General features: G+C 39.0%; 1 protein-coding gene across 2 annotated transcripts in view; it reads right to left on the reverse strand.

The window, feature by feature from the left end:
* Positions 1 to 21,385, reverse strand: part of ARHGAP32 (Rho GTPase activating protein 32) — a 194,294-nt gene that overhangs the window by 56,142 nt on the left and 116,767 nt on the right. For both annotated transcript variants that reach the window (XM_080649766.1, XM_080649765.1), the window contains 5 exons: positions 18,808 to 18,894; positions 9,213 to 9,350; positions 6,376 to 6,468; positions 3,621 to 3,743; positions 1,178 to 1,255 (listed from right to left, as the gene is read on the reverse strand). In XM_080649766.1, coding sequence (XP_080505892.1) covers positions 1,178 to 1,255; positions 3,621 to 3,743; positions 6,376 to 6,468; positions 9,213 to 9,350; positions 18,808 to 18,894 — 519 coding nt within the window. The remainder of the gene's footprint in view (positions 1 to 1,177; positions 1,256 to 3,620; positions 3,744 to 6,375; positions 6,469 to 9,212; positions 9,351 to 18,807; positions 18,895 to 21,385) is intronic.

Consider the following 21,385-nt stretch of genomic DNA (forward strand, 5'->3'; position numbering starts at 1 on the left):
AAATCAGAGCATAGATGAAAGGGGACCCCAATATACAAACAAATAATTTGTGGGGTAATATGGGTATAATTTTTTTCGTCTTAATCATTAATAAATTGCTACAGGTATTTTTATAATAGATAAAGGGATACATAAAATTAAATTTGTAAAATAAAAAACAAAATTATTTAAATTTAAAAATCAACATTTATTGAGTGAAAAATACGCATCAGGCCTGATCTAAGTACTTTACATGTTTTATCCTCACACATTTAATCTTTACAATAATCTTATAAGGTACAGAAAGGTCCTACAACCCCCACTTTACAATTAGAGAAACTGAGGCACAGAGAAGTCGAACAACTTGCTCCAGATAACACAGGATTAAAGCCCAAGAAACCTGGCAGCAGGGCCCATGCTCTTAACCACTATGTGATTACTTTTTAACATAATACATTTTATAAAAGCCCAGTAATTAGTTTTATTTAATATGTAGTTAAAGATCGATATTTATAATAGTTATTAATACTTTCAACTCTATAGCCGTGTTTTATTTATGCAATTTTTTAAGGTTTTTATAAACAGATCACTAAAAAACAGAGGTAACATATTAAGAATACAATCTTAAGGCATTTTTAGATGCGCTTCCAGTGACCGTTTTAAAAGATTAAAGAAACCCTATTTAGACTATGGAAATCAGTGCTGGAGAAACTACATGATGTCATTATCAGGTCTAACGTTAGCCACAGGTGGAAGAAGAAATGAGACTACTTTAGATTCTGTTGTTGTTCTGCTATTAATACACTGTTTACATTAACAGTTATAAACGCATTTTAAAGAAAATATTTGACAAACTGACTTAATTCTAGAGAGAAAATATATGGAAACCATGATTTAAACCCAATATTAGAAGCAATGTAGTCACAGGCCCGATAATTGCAAAGTGATCGTCAGGCCTGTGATTCTGCTCACACTTTGGCTTTATCACCATTTGGGAAAGGAAGAGGCAGTAAAAATAGCCACATTAGTAACTAGAAAAGAAAACCCAGGTCTAGTACCAGCTACATTTTTCTCCCACTGCACACAGAATTCTGATGGTAAAGTCTATTGCCAGTACACAACGTAAACCAAAATATTACCGAAGAACCAAGAAAAACTGCTCTTTCGCCTTTTCCACACCCGATTCTCCACTGCTCACCTGAAATCCGTGCTTGCCTCTCCACCACGTGCTCAACACTTTTGGGGGCATGTCGATCACAGAAACGATGTCGCCCACCTAGGAGAATAAAACGTAAGGGAAATGCATTCAGTCAAATTTTAAACCAACTGTTAGGTCTCGAATTTAACATGAACTGGAACACAAGGGTCAAAGCACTATCTTCCTCTCTGGCTAATTTTTCTGAAAAAACATACTACCTCTTTCTGTAAAGAATTTAATAATAACTTTAACCATCTGTTAAGGAGAGGGCTACAAAAAGTAAAGCAGCACAAAGACTGGGATCAGGCATCACCTGAGCAGTAACTGCAGGAAGCCAGCTTGATGGCATAAGATTTTTGAAGGGTTGGGCATCACACCATCAGCTGTTACAATCCTCTCTTACTGCTGTTACTGAAAGTGACCAAATCTATGTATATATATAAAAGCCTAAGTGACTGGCCGACCAACGAACCAGCCGGTAGCTATGATGCACACTGACCACCAGGGGGCAGACGCTCAATGCAGGAGCAGAAACCACAGGCATGGAAACATGGAACAGACTGTTGAATCTCAGAGGGAAGGGGGAGGGGGGGAGGGGGAGGGCAGGAAGAGATTACCGGAAGATCTTATATGCATACTAGAGGCCCAGTACTAGATGTGTACACCGGTGGGGTCCCTCGGCCTGGCCTGTGGGATTGGGCTGAAACTGGCTCTCCAACATCCCCCGAGGGGTCCTGGATTGCAAGAGGGTGCAGGCCAGGCCGAGGGACCTGACCAGTGCATGATTCTGTGCACCGGGCCTCTCGTTCACTTATAAAAGGCAGATATTCTCATATTTGTAGCAACAGCAGCTTCTGTTAATACCACAATGAGTGAGCGCTTGCCACGTGCCGGGCACTGTGCTGAGCACTTAACATTATCTTACTTAATCATCTACGACAGGCCTAAGATGTCTACAGTTCCTGGGTTATTCTTAGTAAAATCTGATGACAACTACACTTCTTTCCACAGAAGGTACAATAGCTTATCCCCTCACTCTAAAAAAAACAAACCAACAACAACAAAAATAGAAGTAGTGAGTTTGCACAAACTTTCACAAAATCATAAATATAAAATGGCAATAACCATTTTTAATAACCTATTTAATGGAAGTTACAGTCTTCGATCAAAGCAAGTGATGCTCTCTGTGACAGAGCAAAGTTAAGTGCTACACAGCAATGTGACAAATGTGTCTCAAGTTGCTTTAGGAATTTTTCTTTGTGTATTCACAGTGAATATTTTAAGTCAGGGAAGAGTCACCTTCGCAAAGCCACGTTTGCGAACAGACTTGGCATCTTTCAAGATCTACATTCCTCTGGATATAGAACCTAAAAATTAAGTTTGAGAACAGTTCAGATTCTATACAGTAAAAATTTATATTGATTTTCCTTAAACTGAATAACTGTTAGAATTTTGGTTTTTATCTCTCATTTGCCAATATTAAAGGAAGAAATTAATTCCCCCTTTTTTGCATCTGAAAGCAGGAAATGTTCATTTCTCTTCTCACCCACCCATTAGCTCCATCTTTGAACAAACAATGAGAAAAAAGAAGTATCATTGGGTATCAATTTTGAGGTATGAAAACATAAAGTAAGAAAAAAAGACTGAGACCTGGCTTTCAAGAAGCTAACAGAGACCAACAGGAGAACAATTAAGAGTGAATGGAATTAAGTGATACGTCAGTGATGAACCAGGCGAATGGTTCAGAACGGCATTCAATCCAGACTTTGGGTGGAGATGTATGTGCATGGAGTAGGGAAAGGAGAGCAGTAATGACTTCCTAGAGAAATGGGAGACACTAAAATTGAAATTTTCAAAGATGAACACAGTCATTTAAGTGAAAACAAATGGCATGCCAAGTGAAACGATAATGGGGTATGAAAAACATGGTGCTTTTCATTAAAAAACTAGAGGCCGTTGCACGATATTTGTGCAAGAATAGGCCCCTGGCTTCACTCCCAGCCGCCCGGGAGCCGGCAAGTCCCCACACCCAGGCCGCCTCGGAGCCGGCACATCCTCGCTCCCCGGCCGCCTCGGAGCCGGCACATCCTCGCTCCCCGGCCGCCTCGGAGCCGGCACATCCTCGCTCCCCGGCCGCCTCGGAGCCGGCACATCCTCGCTCCCCGGCTGCCTCGGAGCCTGCACGTCCTCGCTTCTGTCTGGAGCACCACTCCAGTAGCTCCCTCCGCCGCCCCCCTTCCCCTCATAGCAGGCTTCACACCACTCTGCATATGCAAATTAACCTCCATCTTTGTTGGGTTAATTTGCATACTCACTCTGATTGGCTGTGGGCATAGTGGAGTGATGGTTAATTTGCATGTTTCTCTTTTATTAGGTAAGAAGATGATTAACATGGTTAAGGATGAGGCTGAGCTAACACAGAGCAGCAACTTTAGGCTTTTACCTCTAAGGTCAGTTCGTCAGGGGCCCGAGCAGTGTACCTCTTGATAACATGGGCTGCACCGACAGCAGGCGTGTTGATGGATGATTCTTCATGGACCAGAAGGTGATTGCCCTTATTATCAATCTACAACAAAAACAAGTGCTATGAGATGGTTAAAGACATGAGACTTGCAAAAGTTTCTTTGACATTCAATTTGATTTAGGGAAACTATAACCCAAAGAATCTTTTAAAGAAAACATATTATCATTTACTGAATACTTAATGTAGGACAGTCATTGTGCTATTCATATGACATTATGATTTAATTTAATCCTCATAACTCCAAAAGATAATAATCATCATTCTCATTATTTAAAGATGAAGATGCTAAAGCTAAAAGAGGTCATGTAATTTGCAACAGATTAAATCACTTGTCCAAGATCACACAGACAATAGTGAAAGAGCCAAGATCTCAATACACGCTGACGTGGCTCTAAGTTCGCAATCTTTCTACTTTCCATCCTGCCTTCCAGTTTCCAATGGGAAAAGAATAATGTAACTCTGCATATGCAAATTAAGAAAAAATATATAACGTATTTACTGGATTTTGTATCACCCAAGACTTCTTTTTTTTTCTATTTTGTTTATTTATTCTGCTTTTTAGATTCTACATGTAAGGGAATTCGTGTATTTGTCTTTCTCTGACCTAGTTATTTCACATACCATAATAATTCTGGGTTCATCCATGTTGTCACAAATGGTGAGATTTTGTTCTTTTTATGGGTCAGTAACATTCCACTGTACACATACCATGCGACTAGCAATAGATACTTAGGTTGCTTCCAGATCTAAGCTATTATAAATAATGGTGTAATGAACATAAGGGTGCATATACTTTTTCCAATTAGTGTTAGGAATTGCGAGGTCATATTTTTAATTTAATTGCAAGGTTCTATTTTTAATTTTCCGAGGAACCTCCATAGTATTTTCCATAGTGGCTGCAACAATTTAAAATCCTATCAACAGTGCACAAGGGGTTCCCTTTTCTCAACATCCTTGCCAACACTTGTTGTTTCTTGATTTATTTACGATAGCCATTCTCACAGGTGTGAGGTGACATCTTATGGTTTTAATTTGCAATTTCCCTAATGATTAGGAATGTTGAGCATCTTTTCATATGTCTACTGGCCATTGTCTGTCTTTAGAGAAATGTCTATTCAGGTCCTCTGCCCATTTTTTAATTATAGCTTTTTTATGTATGTGTTGTTTTCTTTTGGGGGGGGGTGGTTAACTTGTAGAATTCCTGATATATTTTGGATATAATGTGTTGTATGGTTAGCAAATATATTCTCCCATTCAGTGGGTTGTCTTTTCACTTTGTTGATTTCTTCGTTCGCTGTGCAAAAACTTTTTAGTTTGATATACACCCATTTGTTTATTTTTTCTATCATTTCCCTCACATACCCAAAAAAATATTGCTAAGAGCAATGACAAAAATGTTTACTACCTATGTTTTCTTCTATTAGTTTTATGGTTTTAGGTCTTACATTTAAGTATTTAATCCATTTGAATTTATTCTTCCATATGGGTGTAAGAAAGACGTCCTTTCTTTCTTTCTTTCTTTTTTGCATGTATCTATCCAGTTTTCCCTGTTCCATTTATTGAAGAGACTATCTGTAGCCCATTGTATATTCTTGCCTCCTTTGTCATGTATTAGTTGACCACACAGACATGGGTTTATTTCTAGGACCTCTATTTTATTCCACTGATCTATGTGTCTCTCTTTATACCAATAATCATGCCACTTATATTATTATGGCCTTGTAGTATAATTTGATGTCAGGTACCATAATACTTCCAACTTTGTTATTCTTTCTCAATATTGCTTTAGCTATCCCAGGTCTTTCTGGGTCCATATAAGTTTTAGGGTTATTTTTTCTAGTTCTATGGAAAGTGCCATTGGTATTTTGATAGGGATTGCATTGAATCTACAGATTGCTTTGGGTAGGGTGGACATTTTAACAGGTAATTATTCCTATCCATGAGCATAGTCTGTACTTCTAATTATTTGTATCTTCTTGAATTTCTTTCTTCAATGTCTTAGGCACTGATACCCTGGGCTACGGAGTCCAGTATAAGGCTGGGACCACTTGCTCCTAAGGGGAGACCTGCACAGCTGAGATATCCCTCCCAGTTCTTAATTGCCACACCACAGGTGCAGACCTGCCTGTTCCATATCTCCACCCTTCCTACCCATCTCAACATGGCTTCTTTTAAATATCCTTAGTTATGGAAATTCTTTTCAGCTAGTCTTCAAGTGGTTCTCAAGGATGGCTGTTCTAGAATTTAGCTGTAATTCTTGTGTCCATGTGAGAAGGTGAGCACAGAGTTTTCCAACTCTGCCATCTTGAACAGAAGGCACTAGAGACTTCTTAAATCAGATCCTTTAAAAGGTTAGTTGTCACTTGTTCATAAATAACTGGAAAATATTTTCAATTACTAATCAACTGAAAATATAGACACACCTTTCTAAATGTATACATTAATATATTAAGCACCAAAATAATATTAAAATTAGTTGCCTGGATTAGCAAAGAAAGATTTCAGATGAAAAATATTTAATGTGTCACATCTATATCCTTCCAGAAGATAGAACAGACACCATTTCTTTGATTCCTAAAATTTAAATAGTTATCAAAATTAAACTATTATTAAATTTCTTAAGAAGATAACTTAAAAATAAACCTTATTTAATAAGAGATGAATTAGATAATACCTCCATCCAAGTAAGGGCAGGTCCACAGTTGATCTTGTTGCCAGCGATAGCTGAAAGCCGGGACAGGTAAGCCATAAGCATCTGAGTGACGGACTAAAAGGAAAGAGAAGATTCAGTGGTAACTCGGAGTACAAATACTACTCTCTGTCAGAGGGACTGTTGCAAATTGGTTGTTTTAAGGGGAAAGGCAACTCTACAGATTTCTTGGCATTTCCATAGTTACAGAGGATTCTTCCCAGAGAAACAGTTCCATGAATTGGAACTACAGGCACATACATAGTAATCCCCTGCATTGCACAGAACTCTGGCTTTTAACCCCTCATCATCAGGGGACAGACTATTTTATAGCTTCTAATTTTATTGCTTTTTCTTTCTACTTTTGTATTGAAAATATAAATGATAATGATAGCAGAGACATAGTAGGCTCCTGCCCAGCTTCTCCCAGCTACTCTGAAACTCTTTCTCTGTAATATCCCAGCTATGGCAGGACAGCCATGTTCATCCATGGTCCTACACCATGGGCCAGCCGATTGGTCCAGGAATGTGACATCACATGAACGGGCCTAGCAAGAGTGACTGTAGGAATCAGGAATTAGGATACAAAATTTCAGCTCAGTCTGGCTGCTGTCTTAACATAGACAAAAACCCGGGACCCACTGGTGGTGACCATGTTCTGAAACAGTATGAGAAAGAAAAATGTAGCATACAGACAGATATGGGAATGCAGATGGAGAGACGCCCAGGTTTTCAATGACACGAAGGAACCAGTGGCTCCAAGATGTTCCCAAGACTCTGCTGTAGGGCCAGTTCCCACATGACTGATGATGTTGCTACCTTACCTACATCCTTAACTGCCGTGGAATTAATGACAGAATTGAAATGGCTTCCCCTCAGGACTTGGATGAGGTTTGGTACTGTTTCCAAGCATCCACTGCAGCCGCTGAGGAGTCCAATGCTGATACAATTCTTGTTCTTTTGAGAAAATCTGTGTTTTGCTTTCTAGAAGCTTTTCTGGCTTTCTCTTTGTTTTGGCATTTTGACATTTCACTACATGTTTCTAGAAGTGTGTCTTTTCCCTCATTATATCAGCACTTAATGAGGCCACCTAATCTGAAAACATGCCTTTTTTAGCGTTAGGGGACTTTCTTATATTAATTTTTACTTACTCCCGATGGGAGGGAAGTAGGGACTTCTCCATCTATTCTCCATGTTTCCTGACTATTCTCTTACGTTTTATTCCTTTTGGGGCTGTATTCTCATAAAGTTTGATCTTTCAGCTCACTAATTCTCTCTTCATCTGTGTCAATGCTGTGTGTAGTTCAGCTATTCAGGTTTGTTATTATTAAAATTAAGTTAAATGACTATATGTTCATTTCTAAGCTATTTTATTTTTGTAAAATTCTTCTCTCATTCCATGAATGTGATTGCTTCACTTTCTCTCTGAGTGTAATAATCATGCTCCTCAGAGCCCTCTGTTTGCCCCTCTCAGTTATTTTGTTTAGAGTCATGCACCTCTTAACTGATGGGGACATTCTGAGAAACGCATCCTTAGGCGATTTCATCAGAGTGCACTTACACAAACCTAGACGGTACAGCCTATTGCTCCTAGGCTACAAACCTGCACAGCATGCTATGTACAAAACAACATGAGATTAAATCAAGCCCAAGAGAAAATGAGGCAATCAAGAGACACGATAAATATGAGATGAGTGAGGCTGCTGCCGGGATGACACAGCATACTGTTTTATAGCAAACTTTTCTTTTAACTAAAAAGAGTTCACTCTAAAACGATGATAAAAAGCATATTACAATAAATACATAAGCCAGCAAAGTTTATTATCATTATCAAGTATTATGTACTGTACATAATTGTACATGCTATACTTTTACTTTTATTTTTTATATGGCTTTTTATTGATTTCAGAGAGAGGAAGGCAGAGGGGGAGAGACAGAAATATCAATGATGAGAGAGAATCATTGATCGGCTGCCTCCTGCACGTCCCCTACTGGGATCGAGCCTACAACCAGGGTATATGCCCTGACCAGGAATCGAACTGTGACCTGTCAGCTGAGCATGTAGGTGCTATACTTGTATGTGATGGGTAGCACAGGTTTGTTCACACCTGTATCGCCACAAACATTTGAGTAATGCATTGCACTCTGATGTTATGACAGCTATGTCGCAAGGCCATAGAAAATTTCAGCTCCATTATAATCTTATGGGACCTCTGTCACATATGCTGTCCATTTTTGACCAACTGTTATCATGCAGCTCGTAATTTAACGCTACTTTTACCTATAAGATTTCTAGTTTATCTGTCTTCTTGTATATGTATTTTATGCTATATTTTTTGCCCTCATAAGTCTTACCCCATGTACTTTCAAACATTCCTCACAATTTTTTATTTCTGATGTCATATAAAAAAAAATCTCTCCCCTTTAAAAAAATTTCTTTCACTCTTTTATATTTTCACTGGGAAAACTTGGCAGGTGTGCAGGTGGATGCAAAGACATAGCCGGCCATCAAAACTAAGCAAACAGGATTGTTTTAATATGCATTTATTTGATTATTGCTAAAGTCAATTTCTTTCCATATTTTTGCTTCCATATTTTATATTCTCTTTGGAGAATGGTCTACTCATTTACATAGTGCAATCTGAGGTTTGTTTGTTTGTTATAAGATTATACATTGAACCTACTTTACTAAACATCTTACCCAGCATTGCTAATTTTTCATTCATGAAACAAATAACCCCAGGAATCATCCTGAGTGTTCAATCTAAGCTTTTATTTGGTATACAAGCAAAAATGTCTACTAATTTATGTAGATTAATTACCTCTGGACTGTCCTTCAGGGCATCGGTACGGGGAAGCTCTGAGAGCTGGGAGAACCTTCGGTCATAAATACACAGATGAAGATGCTTGTCAAGTACTCGAAAATCTTCGTAACTTCTTTTAACAATCCAACTTTTGCCCTGTGGGTAAACAAAAAAGGCTCCTATAATTAGTCTCTATTATGAACCAAACCTTTTTCTAAAATGGTATTTCATTCAGGGGATTTTAAATTTAATAATGGAAAGCTTCTACTAACTTGATAATAAGTAGTTAAACTCCAAAACAATGTAGTGAGAGTTACATGACAAGATCAAGAATAAGGCCAAGGTGTTCCCTTTTACCAATGCTTTTCAACACTGTACTATAATTACTAGCTAATGCAGTAAGATAAGAAAAAGAAATAAAAGATACAAATTTGGAAGGAAAAAATAAAACTGCCTTTGTACACATATGACATGATTGTCTAGGTAAAATATGCAAAACAAAATTGACAAAAAACTCCTGAAATAAGTGGTTATAGTAAAACAATAAAATTCAAGGATAATATACAAAAGCCAATTGCTTTCGTATATACCAGCAATGAGTAAGGTGAATTTTAAATTAAAAACACAATACCGTTTACATAAGCATCCCTCCCCCCCAAAATGAAATACTTAGGTATAAATCTAACAAAAAGTGTCCACTATAAGATCTACATGAGGAAAACTTCAAAACTCTATGAAAGAAATCAAAGATAAATAAATGGAGAGATATACCATTTTCATGGATAGAAAGACTCAATATTGCCAAGATATCAGTTCTTCACAACTTGATCTATACATTCACAATGCTATGCAATCAAAACCCCAGCAAGTTATTTTTGTGGATGTTGACAAACTGATTCTAAATTTTATAAGAAGCAAAAGACCAGAATAGCTAACAGGATGTTTAAGCAAAGCTGGAGGACTGACATTATCCTACCTCAGGATTTTCTGTAACGTGAGATATTGACAAAGGAAGAGACAAACACTATGGAACAAAAGAGGCAGCCCAGAAACAGACCCACCTAAACATAGTCAACTGATCTTTGACAAAGAAGCAAGGTAATACAATGGAGAAAAGACAGTCTTTTAAACAAATGGCGCTGCAACAATTGGACATCCAAACAAAAACAAATGAATATACTAGTAGACATAGACATAGACACCTTTCACAAAAACTAACTCAAGATGGATCGCAGACCTTAGTGTAAAATGCAAAACAACAAAACTCCTGGAACATAACATAGAAGAAAATATAGATGATCTTGGGTTTGGTGATGACTCTTCAGATACAAATCAAAGGCACAATCCATAAAAAAAAAGAATTGATAAGCTAGACCTCACTGAAATTAGTATTTCCCACTCTGTCAAAGGCACTGTCAAAAAAAAAAAAAAACAATAAAAAGAAAAGCCACAGAATTGGAGAAAATATTCACAAAAGACATATCCAGTAAGTATCCAAAATATTGAAAGAACTCTTAAAAATCAAAGATAAGAAAACAAACAACTGATTCAAAAATGAGTCAAACACCTTCACAGACACTTCACCAAAAAGATAAACAAGTGACAAATAAGCATATGAAGAGATGCTCCACACCACATGTCATCAGAGAAATGCAGATGAAAACAAGGACACACCACTATACACGTATCGGAATGACAAAAATCCAGAGCACTGATAACGCCGAAGCTGGCAAGGATGTGAGGCAACAGGGACTTTCATTCATTGCTGAGATGGCATAGCCACTTTGGAGGACAGTTTGTCAGTTTCTTACAAAATGAAACATACTCTAATCATCAGGTCCAACAACTGCACTCCTTGGTGTTTCCCTAAGTGAGCTGAAAAATTATGTCCTGTCCACACAAAAACCTGCCAATGAATATTTATAGCAGCTTTAGTTATAATTGCCAAAACGTGGAAGCGATCTTCAGCTGATGAAGGGATAAACTGTGGTACATCCAGACAATGCAATGTTATTCAGCAATAAAAAGAAGTAAGCTATGAAGCTACGAAAAAAACATAAAGGAAACTTAAAATGCGTATTACTAAGCAAAAGAAGCCAAGCCGCAAAAGCTACATTTTGTATGACCCCAACCATTGGACACTCTGGAAAAGTCAAAACCATGGAGACAATAAAAAGATCAGTGGTTACCAGGAGTTACTGGCAAGTGAGAGATGAACAGGCGGAGCACAGATGACTGTCAGGGGAGTGAAACTATTGTGTGTGACACTGTAAGGGTGGATACATGTCATTATAAATGGATTCAAACACGTAGAATGTACAACACCCTGACTGAGCTCTTGATGACAATGGCATGTCAACGTAGGTCCATCAGTTGTAACAAATGTACCATGTTGGTAGGGAATGTCCATAGTGGAGGAGGCGGTGCATATGTAGAAACAAGGGGTATAAGGGAAACCTGTACTTTTCCACTCAATTTTGCTGGGAACCTAAAACTGCTCTACAAAATAAAGTTCATTAATTTTAAAAGGTAATCCTGTTCTCTTTCATCTAAGCAGTCTTGTTCACAGAAATAAATATCAACAACCAACCACATAAATGCAGTAACCTTCACAGTCTCAACAAGTAAATGATGGAGATTGGAATCCAAAATTCATCTCTTCATAGATCAGTGAATTGATTTCTCTCAACTTTTTAAAAATGTCTATGTGCCAGCAAAAGTCTGCTTTTTATAAAGATTTTCATTAATGAAATTAAAATTTTAACCATAATTTACAAATCATCTAAAACCATATTAAATTCACCAAGTAAATTGTAAAAATAGTAAAACAACTCACTTTTGGCAGGTATAAAAAGACTTTAAATTTCATATATTAAAAAATAGCCTTAATCACCCAGTTTCCAAAATGAACAAAGCAGCTGATCAGAATATTTCAGAAATTCAATTATTGTATAAAGAACAAAACAAAAACACATTACATACATCTGCCTAAATTGTAATTTGCTGCTAACTTCTAACCTTAATAATTATTACTATCAAGCAATTATTGGTATTCACGGGTAGCAAAAATCAACAATTCTTGACAAGGCTGAAAAAGAAGATGAGAGAAAAAAAAAGAATATCCCAATGTGAATAGGATCACATTTCTAAGACAAAAATCTGTTCTTTTTTTTCTCATTCATTCACCAGATATTTACTGAGAACCTAAACGAAGTTGCACTGGAGTAAGCATTAGAGATGCAACAGAGAAAGGACCATCAAACCTCTGACTTCTTAGAATTTATTTCTATGAGAAAACAAATATTTTTTATTGTTTTATTTTATTGTTGACAGTATTACAGATTTTCCTCAATTCCCCCCTTTCTCCCCTCTTCCCAGCCCCTGTCCCACCCCAGGCCTTCACCACACTGTTGTCTGTGTCCATTGGCTATGCATATATGCATACAGTTCTTTGGTTAATCTCTTTTCATCCCCCAGCACCGTCTCTCTGAGATCTGTCAGTCTGTTTCAAGCCTCCATGCCTCTGCACCTACTTTGTTCATCAATTTATTATGTTCATTAGCTTCCACTTGTAAGTGAGATTATGTGATGTTTGTCTTTCTCTGACTGGCTTATTTCATTCAGCATTGTACTTACTCTCCAGGTCCACCCATGCTGTCACAAAGGGTAAGAAATTCTTTTTAATAACCGCATGGTAAATATTTTTAGAAGTAAATATATACATAAATGAAATACTGATAGTTTTGTACTATAAAGAAATAAGCAAGAACCTACTTCATTAAGGGTGGCCAGAAAAAACCCTTCTGAGGATGTGATTCTAAACTGCGTCCTGGGGGGCCGGGAGAAAGAGGTTGGGTAGAGGAGGGCAAAGCGTGGGAAATGGGAGATAGCTATAATACTATCAAATATATATATATATTAAAAAAAATGAAAACTGGGAAGGAACTAGACCCAGCAAGTGCTCAGTGTGAAGAGTAAGGGGCTGATCGAAGTTCAATGCCCTGGGCAGGAAGAACTTATAGTGTCTCCTGGGAACTGGCTGAAGCTCGTGAGGCCCAGCAGAGGAGAGAAGGCTGTCAAGACACGATGGAGAAGAGACAGGCAAGTCCAAGGGTGCGAGGTCCTCCCCGGCTTGCTAAGCAGTAGTTTCAGTTTCTAAATCAGGTGAAAACGTATTGTAGAGCTTTAATCACGGAAGGAACACATTTCAATTTACACTTTACATCATTTTGGCAGTTTAGAGGGTTATATTAGGTTCCAGGGCGCAAACACACATGCTATCACAATGGCTCAGCAAGAGGGAGTGGCTTGTGCTAGCTTGGTAATATCAGAGAAGAGAGAGAGAGAGAGAGAGAGAGAGAGAGAGAGAGAGAGAGAGAGAGAGAGAGAGAGAGAGAGAGAAAGGAAGGGGAATTCTATATATATCTGTTCTTTCTGAGAGGCACAGTCTTCACCCATGTTCTGGGAAGTCTCTTTACCATGGGAAATTTATCTGGGGGGAAAACTATGCTATGAATCACATCTTCCACGGTATGATGAAGTCCAGGGAGACGAGAGAGACCTGCTGTAAATCTCAGCCCGGCCATGTCCTGGATACAGGACGTCACACAAGTTACTTAACCTGTGAGCAGTGGCTTACTCATCTCATCGGGAGCCTGGGAACAGCACCACCTACACGGCCCAGAAGAGGTGTGATGTTTAAATAAGGAGGTTTGCATCAGCCTGTACATTGTGTGAGTACAGATGCTCTGCAAATGTCCATATGCAAGCCCCGCCCCTTTAGGAACCGCATTTTCTAAATGGACTGAGTGGAGGAAATATTTAATACGGAGGAATACATTTCTAATGGTGGAATTTCAAGCATCAACATACAGGAGATATTTTGAGGTAGGAAAGCATTCCCCTAAAACCAACTGTTTATCTCACCAACCAGGGCATAACGAAGCCTTCATATTACTATAAATATTTATGGAAAACTGGATCTTCAGAAAAATAAACTATTTTATTCATGCATTCTGGTTAAAATACAGAGGTAGTTAATACAATCCAGCTTCAGCATGAAACATTAATTTCAACCGTAAGGCTTACTAAGAGACAATAAAATACAGCATTTTAGGAAGCAACAATTATTCTTACAGTAACAAAACTGTACTTACAGAAGGGAAAGATCAGAAGAGGATTTTCATTAGGGCACACGTTAGAATAAATTCTTGCAACAGCTAGGTTTAAAATTGCCATTTTAAAATTAACCTTTAAAAGCTGATGTTTGCCTATTTGCTAAAGAATAAAACAGTAGACTACAGAATGCTTTTAAGACTCACTACCACTGACATTTCACTTATAAATGCTTCATTCTATGTAGTGGGCTCAATATAATTAGTGGCAGGGTTTATCTAATTTTGGTCTTTTTTTAATTATTAAATTTTCAACATTTGGGACAATAAAAGTTTATCCTATATCTATCTTGACATATTTCTGAATTTCCTAAGATTTTTAAAATTTTTCATTGATTTCAAACTAGAAACATTGTTTCCTAAAAAGTGGGTAAAATGCAGAGAAAAAATTAGTATGATTTTCAGAAAACAAAACAAAAAAACAACGCATTCCCATTCAGATAAACATCATGATACAAACTGGAAAAGTGTTGCTTCATCCACATTAGCTAACTTGTTTTTTCTACCTAATACTTTTTTTCCTTCCAGTTCATTTACTTGGAGAATGGAATAAAAAGATAAGAAAGGAAATATCTGAGCCTAAGTTGGTTAAGACAACTTATTCTAAATAATAATTCGTACAAGAGGGAGGGGAATGAGGGCTCAGGCAGGACATTAAACATGAATTCTTCAAGGCATCCAGGAGAACAGTGTAATCCGTGGTTACCACTCAGCTGAGCCACACCAACATGGATAACTGAGGTTGTAGGACAGTATCTGCTCAATTGCATTGGGCCCCTGCCATGCCAGCTGTTAAATAGTTTTACATCACTCAGCCTACATAGCCTCCTGGCCTGGGACGAAACCCAGTCGGTCTCACCTCTCCCTCAGAGACTCTTCATTTGAAAGTTGCAGTTCATATTCTCTCTGCAAGTGTCTTTATTCATATATGCATGCTACCCACGCCCTGTCCACTTAAGTCACTCAAAGAAACCTAGATGGCCAGTTTGAGTCCCTTTATTAATATTTGGGATATGCTCAAAAAGTTCACAGTAGCCACCCAGGTACAAATCATATTAGAAAATGGCAAAGGAATGGAGGGAAAAAAACCACTAGACTGAGGTTTAAATCTTGGTCTTTCTCTTTAAGTAACAATCCTGAGTCTTGGATTCTGTAAAATGGAAACCAGACTATTAACCTCACAGGTTGTTGTAAGAATTAAATGACAGACTGCATGTCAGAATATCTGATTACTACACACAAGCGCCCCAAAATGCCCACTGACTCTGGACCAATTCACTAGGAGAACATAGTTTGCATTTCTAGGTTCACAATTTAAAAAGAAATTAAGACTTTAGAGGGCAGAGGCAAAGGCAGGATTAGAGGATTGGAAGATAAGACCTAAAGGAAGCAGTTAGCACTTAACTTACAGGAAGGGAAAGATCACTACTTAATTGGCCATTATTTTTAAGATGAGTTAAGATGAAGGGCCAAGGATTTTGATTAAATAAAAAGAATTTCAAGAGCACATTATTAAAATGAGAAATTAGTGAAGATACGAAACGTGCATAAATAGCTTCTGAGATGAATAGATCCCATCCGTGGTGATGAGCTTATCTTACCTGAAGACTACGCAACGCCCCCCTACCCCCACTCCCGGTCTTTTGTTACCTGGGAATTCCAAGGAGAAGCAGGAGAAACTGGCTATCGGAGAACTGAAGTCCTTAGCAGCTCCTGCTAAGATTCCCTACAGCTCAGAAAAGCCACTCCAGGCATTTGGGCCTCAATTTCCTCATTTGCAAAATTAGAGGGTTTGATTGTGAGTCTCTCTTAGTTATTAAAAAAATAGGATTCTCGTTTAATATGGTTTGTGGCTGAGCTACATGGCAAGAATACAGGCGGTGAGCCATGGGCAGGCAGCAATGACTACTTACACTGAAGCAGAGCAGTGTGGTGGCATTATTACAATGCAGTAAATTGCTGCTTTGATGTAATAAGCAGCATACCAAGGAGTCTAAAATTTTCTAAGCAGTTTGACAAGATGTTCACTACCTGGAAACAGCCTATCTATCTAGGTCACTACCCATGGAAGCATAATCAAATAACAATTATACATTCTACTGTATGGTATCAAAATACCACAGATAACTTTGGAAGGTCATTTTTAAAAACCAGCACAGATATTACTGACACTGTGTTTTGCTTATGAGAATAAAAAATATTTGCATTGGCAGAACATGTGGAAATTAATAGTGGGAAAAAAAGATGCTAAAAAGTGCTAGGCTATAGAGGGATGAATTCATTATGACATGTCAACCAGGTACTCTAGATAAAGAAGGTATGTTTTTTTCATAGATAAAGATGTAGATATAGATACAGATACTCTGACACGTAGATATAGATATAGATATAGATATAGATATAGATATAGATATAGATATAGATATAGATATGATATAGATATAGATAGATATCAGAGAGGAAGGGAGAGGGAGAGAAATCAATGATGATCGGCTGCCTCCTGCACACCCCACAGTGGGGATCAAGCCTACAAACTGGGCATGTGCCCTGCCTGGGAATTGAACTGTGACCTCCTAGTTCATACTTTGATGTTCAACCACTGAGCTACGCCAGCCGGGCAGAAGATATGTTTTATATCCGTCTGTTAGTAAAGGTTCATCATAAAAGCTCTTAATATTCTCACTTAAAAATTAACTCACCAAATAAAAATATTTTGTGAAATACAACATGAAACTTAGTGGTTTACAGTTGCCTACCTCCGAGAGGATAGTCAATCCTATATAATAAAAGGCCAGCATAACGACTGGAACGACCAGAGACCTGAACCACCACGGCCCCTCACCCCCAAGCAAATGGTTAGGGGCATCAGGTAGGCAGGCAGAGTGGTTAGGGGGGATCAGGCAGGCAGACCAACAGTTAGGGGCGATCAGGTAGGCAGGCAAGTGGTTAGGGGTGTTCAGGAAGGCAGGCCAGCAGTTAGGGGCGATCAGGTAGGCAGACCGCCCCTCCCTGGGCTGGCTCCGCCCCCCAGCAAAGAAAGAGGGAGGTCCAGGCCACCTGTGTCGACTCTGTGGCAGGTGTGCGGCCGGCCAGCAATCACCCCGCAGAGGGAGGCCCAGGTCAGCCAAGCCATCGCACCCCATACCTGTCACCTGCAGAGGGAAGCCACCGGTGGCAGGGGAGGAGGGGGCAGCACTGCACAGATGGCAAGCAGTGGCAGCAGCGGGGGTGGGGCAAGCTGCCTGCATCCTGGGGAGGGAAAGCCCCAATAGGCCCTGATCTCAGGCCAGGCCTAGGGACCCTACCCGAGGGTTCCCAGATTGTGAGAGGGTGCAGGCCAGGCTGCGGGAACGCGCCCCTCCCCCCCACCAGTGCACAAATTTTTGTGCACTGGGCCTCTAGTAAAACATAAAAGAAAAACTCACTTTCCAGCAGCATACTCTGACACCTAAAAGCACTTAAATAAAAAAGCACTTAATTCTGAGAGGCTTTCCTTAAGGTCATCTGGACTAAGAACTTCAGTATTTCTCATATGAGATAAGCCTTAGACTTTTCCAGGTTATTTAATTTTTAACTTCAGGTACATAAATAATACTTTTTTTTTAGGGGCGGGGGGGCGGGAGGCGCGTAAAATAAATGACCCACAAAGAAAACTAAAAACTTTGTATACAAGAAAGTTTTGCTTGAAAACACTTGCTTTACAATGGCTAATTCAAAAACAGGCAGAAGGCTCAATAAACATAGACTAAATAAACTATACTAACTGATTACTTGGTAAAGGAAATAATCAATGCTACAAGTAACACATCTTAAATCTCATTAAAAGCAAGTCAAAACTAGCACAGCTCTAAAACATACGCACAGTCTACTATTACACCACAGTGGAATTCACCATCCTGGTGAGAAACGTGAGCATCTCAGGCAGAGATGACTTTGTGGACTCTTAGCATCTTATCATAAACAATAGACTCCCCTCACTCTTACAAAAAGAATTTTCATTGAAGTTTGTAAATCAAATGTCTAGAACACTGATTCTTTTAAACTGATTGTTTCAACTCTGAGTGCATACAGAAATGCCAAAATGACTAGGAGAAAGAAAACAAAACGTCTGTATTTCCATATTCACTGTTATGCATTCACAAGTGTCAAAAGCCTTAAAAACTTTCTGAAAATGCGAGAAGATATGCAAGCTGTCATAATAAACTGTGCATCCTACTTGGTTCTGTATGAGCGCATTTATAACCCTTTTTTAAAGGATACCATTTATTTTCTTAACAATAGCCATTCATCGCCCAATTTCCTTTCAATATTGTACAAGTATTTTTCTGTGGATTCTATTAGGCAGTATGAGAAAAGCCTTACAGAAAGGAATTTAACCATCGCTCCAAACAATCCTTAGTACATTTTATGTGAAACGGAGAACGCATCCACGAAATTACCTGACAAGCGATGTGCACGAGGTAGACCAGCTCTTTCGATTCACAGCCGTTTTTCGTTACGTCGTTCTGCTCTTCTGACAGCGAGAGCTGTGGCAAAGAAGAAAGGGCAGAGAGGGGGAGAGCCCCCGTGATTAGTGAACAAGAACAAGCTAAGCGTTCAGTAATACTTGCGTTCTCACATCAACTTGATGGAATACGGTGTGCCTTAGAGTAGAATTCTATTACTTTAGGGCAGATAAAGATTTTAAAAAGGATGTGATTCTAAGAATTGTAGCTTATATCTAAACAAACACGTGCACAACAGCAGCAAATAAAACACATTCGCTCCAGGGCAGGTCTTCATGCCCTTACTTTATAGCACAGCGGGAAGGAAGGCACCAGGAGCCACGGAGAGGCAGGTGACCAGCTGGTCTACCCGGGCTCAGCTCTATTACAGAGACTGCAGACTGGGGCCCGGAGAACAGCGTGGGCTACAGATACGTTTTATTGTAGACTCACCATGCAGGTCTGCACACTGAATTTTATTTTTATTTGAACCACAAAATAGCATTTAGAAACTGAGCAGTGTTATATGGGAAAAAAAATACTGATTTCTAGGCTTCTATTGAAACGTCAGGAAATCTGAAGTATTGGACCCATATTTTCACACGGGCAACAACTGGCCAGAGCTGAGAGGGGACCGGCCCCTGTGAATGTGGCAAGAGACTTTGCCACCGAATTGATTCTTCTTTATTTTTTCACCAGCATCGAGGCTGAATGTTAACTGTCATCCATCGTGCTGCTTGCTTCGCTATTTCTTATCCCACTCACGGCATTCACTCACCTTACCTGCCTGCCCTAACTAGGGATGTGCATTGGCAAACTCTGTGCCAGAATCAGACAACCCTGAGTTCAAAAGCAGCTGGTTGTGCAATATTGATCGTCCTACTTAATCTCTCATCTGGAAAATGGAGATGATGTCACGATAACTATTCTCGAGTTTTTGAGTATTAAATGAGATAACATTAATTAATTACTCACTGAGGCACCTAGCACTCAGCGAGTACTTAATAAATGTTACCTATTATTATTACAGTTAAGGTTATCAGAAACATAAGGATGATGAAGATATGTTCTCTGTTTTTGAAAGCAGTATCACAAAAAAAGTATTTTAAAAAAACACCTTTATAAGAGATAAAAATCATTCTCACATTAAACAAAATAAACCAGATGAACTACAAAGTCATAGGGGATTTTTTAGATGAAAAAAAAAAAATGAAGGGTGAAATGAAACCTAAATGAATTAAGTTGAAAAAAGTGACAAGACTTTCATGAGACCAAAGAGGTCAATGGATGTGTTTGGAAGCCTGGAAAAGACACAGGAGGATCAACAATCTGCCTTAACGAGGGTCAGGAGAAACCAGCCAAACCCTTACTGGCCGCAGAACACCTTGTAACAGAGTCCACGCCCGCCCACCCACTGATTCCACAGGTATTCATTCAGGTGTCTGAGGTCAGTCCATAAAGCAATATAGGAAAGTAGCTTTATGCCCACAGGATGGGGAAGAATCTCTTAGCTGCAACATGGATAGGGAAAAATAAGAGACTGACTATGTCAAAAATGTTAGAGTTATCACAAAAGGGATACCATAATCCAACTGAAAAGATGCATTACCAACTGGGATAAAAATATCTGTAGTACACATTTGGCAGATTTTTAAACTATCACATATAAGGAAAAAAATGAGACAGGTATATGCCTAACCCAAACATCTTGAAGAGTATCTGGAATTTAAGTAAGGGTCACTAATTATTTGGTGAATGACTGAATAAACAAACATTGTCTCATTGGAATATAACACTCACTTTCAAAACTAAATTCATCATCTTTTTTCACATATTCTCTTCTTCCTCCTTAATTCCCAAAGTAAATCAATAGTATAACATAACTGATAGTGGGGAAGGGCACGCAATAAGAATAGAGCCACAGTTGTCTAATAACTGTTCACCTACTAACTATAGACGAGCAGTTTTCTTACAGACTCCGGGAAACTGAAGGACGAAACAAGGCTGTAAAAAGATTAAGATGCCTCCTTGATGGGTCCATTACGCAGAAAAGAAACACATTTTGAGAACAGACCAAGGACAGGACACACTTTGATTTGGTTGCTGTGCCTGGGACTCTGACCCCCTTCAGGAGTTTGCCTTAGGAACAATTCTCCAGTCCCAGGAATGGGCTGAGCTGTTTGTAGCATCATAGAAGATTTAGCCCCCTTACTATGGGTCTTTGAGCTCCTGAAGGCCCAACTGCAGACCCTCCCCTCCCCTTTCCATGGTACGCTCACAGCTGCACGTGGCTACCTTCTCCCTCGTGTGTTTATAATCAGCCAACTGGCGAGGGGGGTCAGAGCAGAATTTCCAGGGTGGCCGACTGCTCTCCCATGCTGCCGGCAGTACTGGAATAAATGCTCACGTATGATTCAACCCTGTCTCTGTTTAATTTGGCTCAAGTAGTGACAGGCAGCCTCGGACCCATTGTGTCTGGTTTCATAACCATTCCCTGTTAACCAACCTAATCATCCCGGATTCATCTACCACT

This window comes from Plecotus auritus (assembly GCF_963455305.1).
Source record: "Plecotus auritus genome assembly, chromosome: 13".
Classification (NCBI taxonomy): domain Eukaryota; kingdom Metazoa; phylum Chordata; class Mammalia; order Chiroptera; family Vespertilionidae; genus Plecotus; species Plecotus auritus.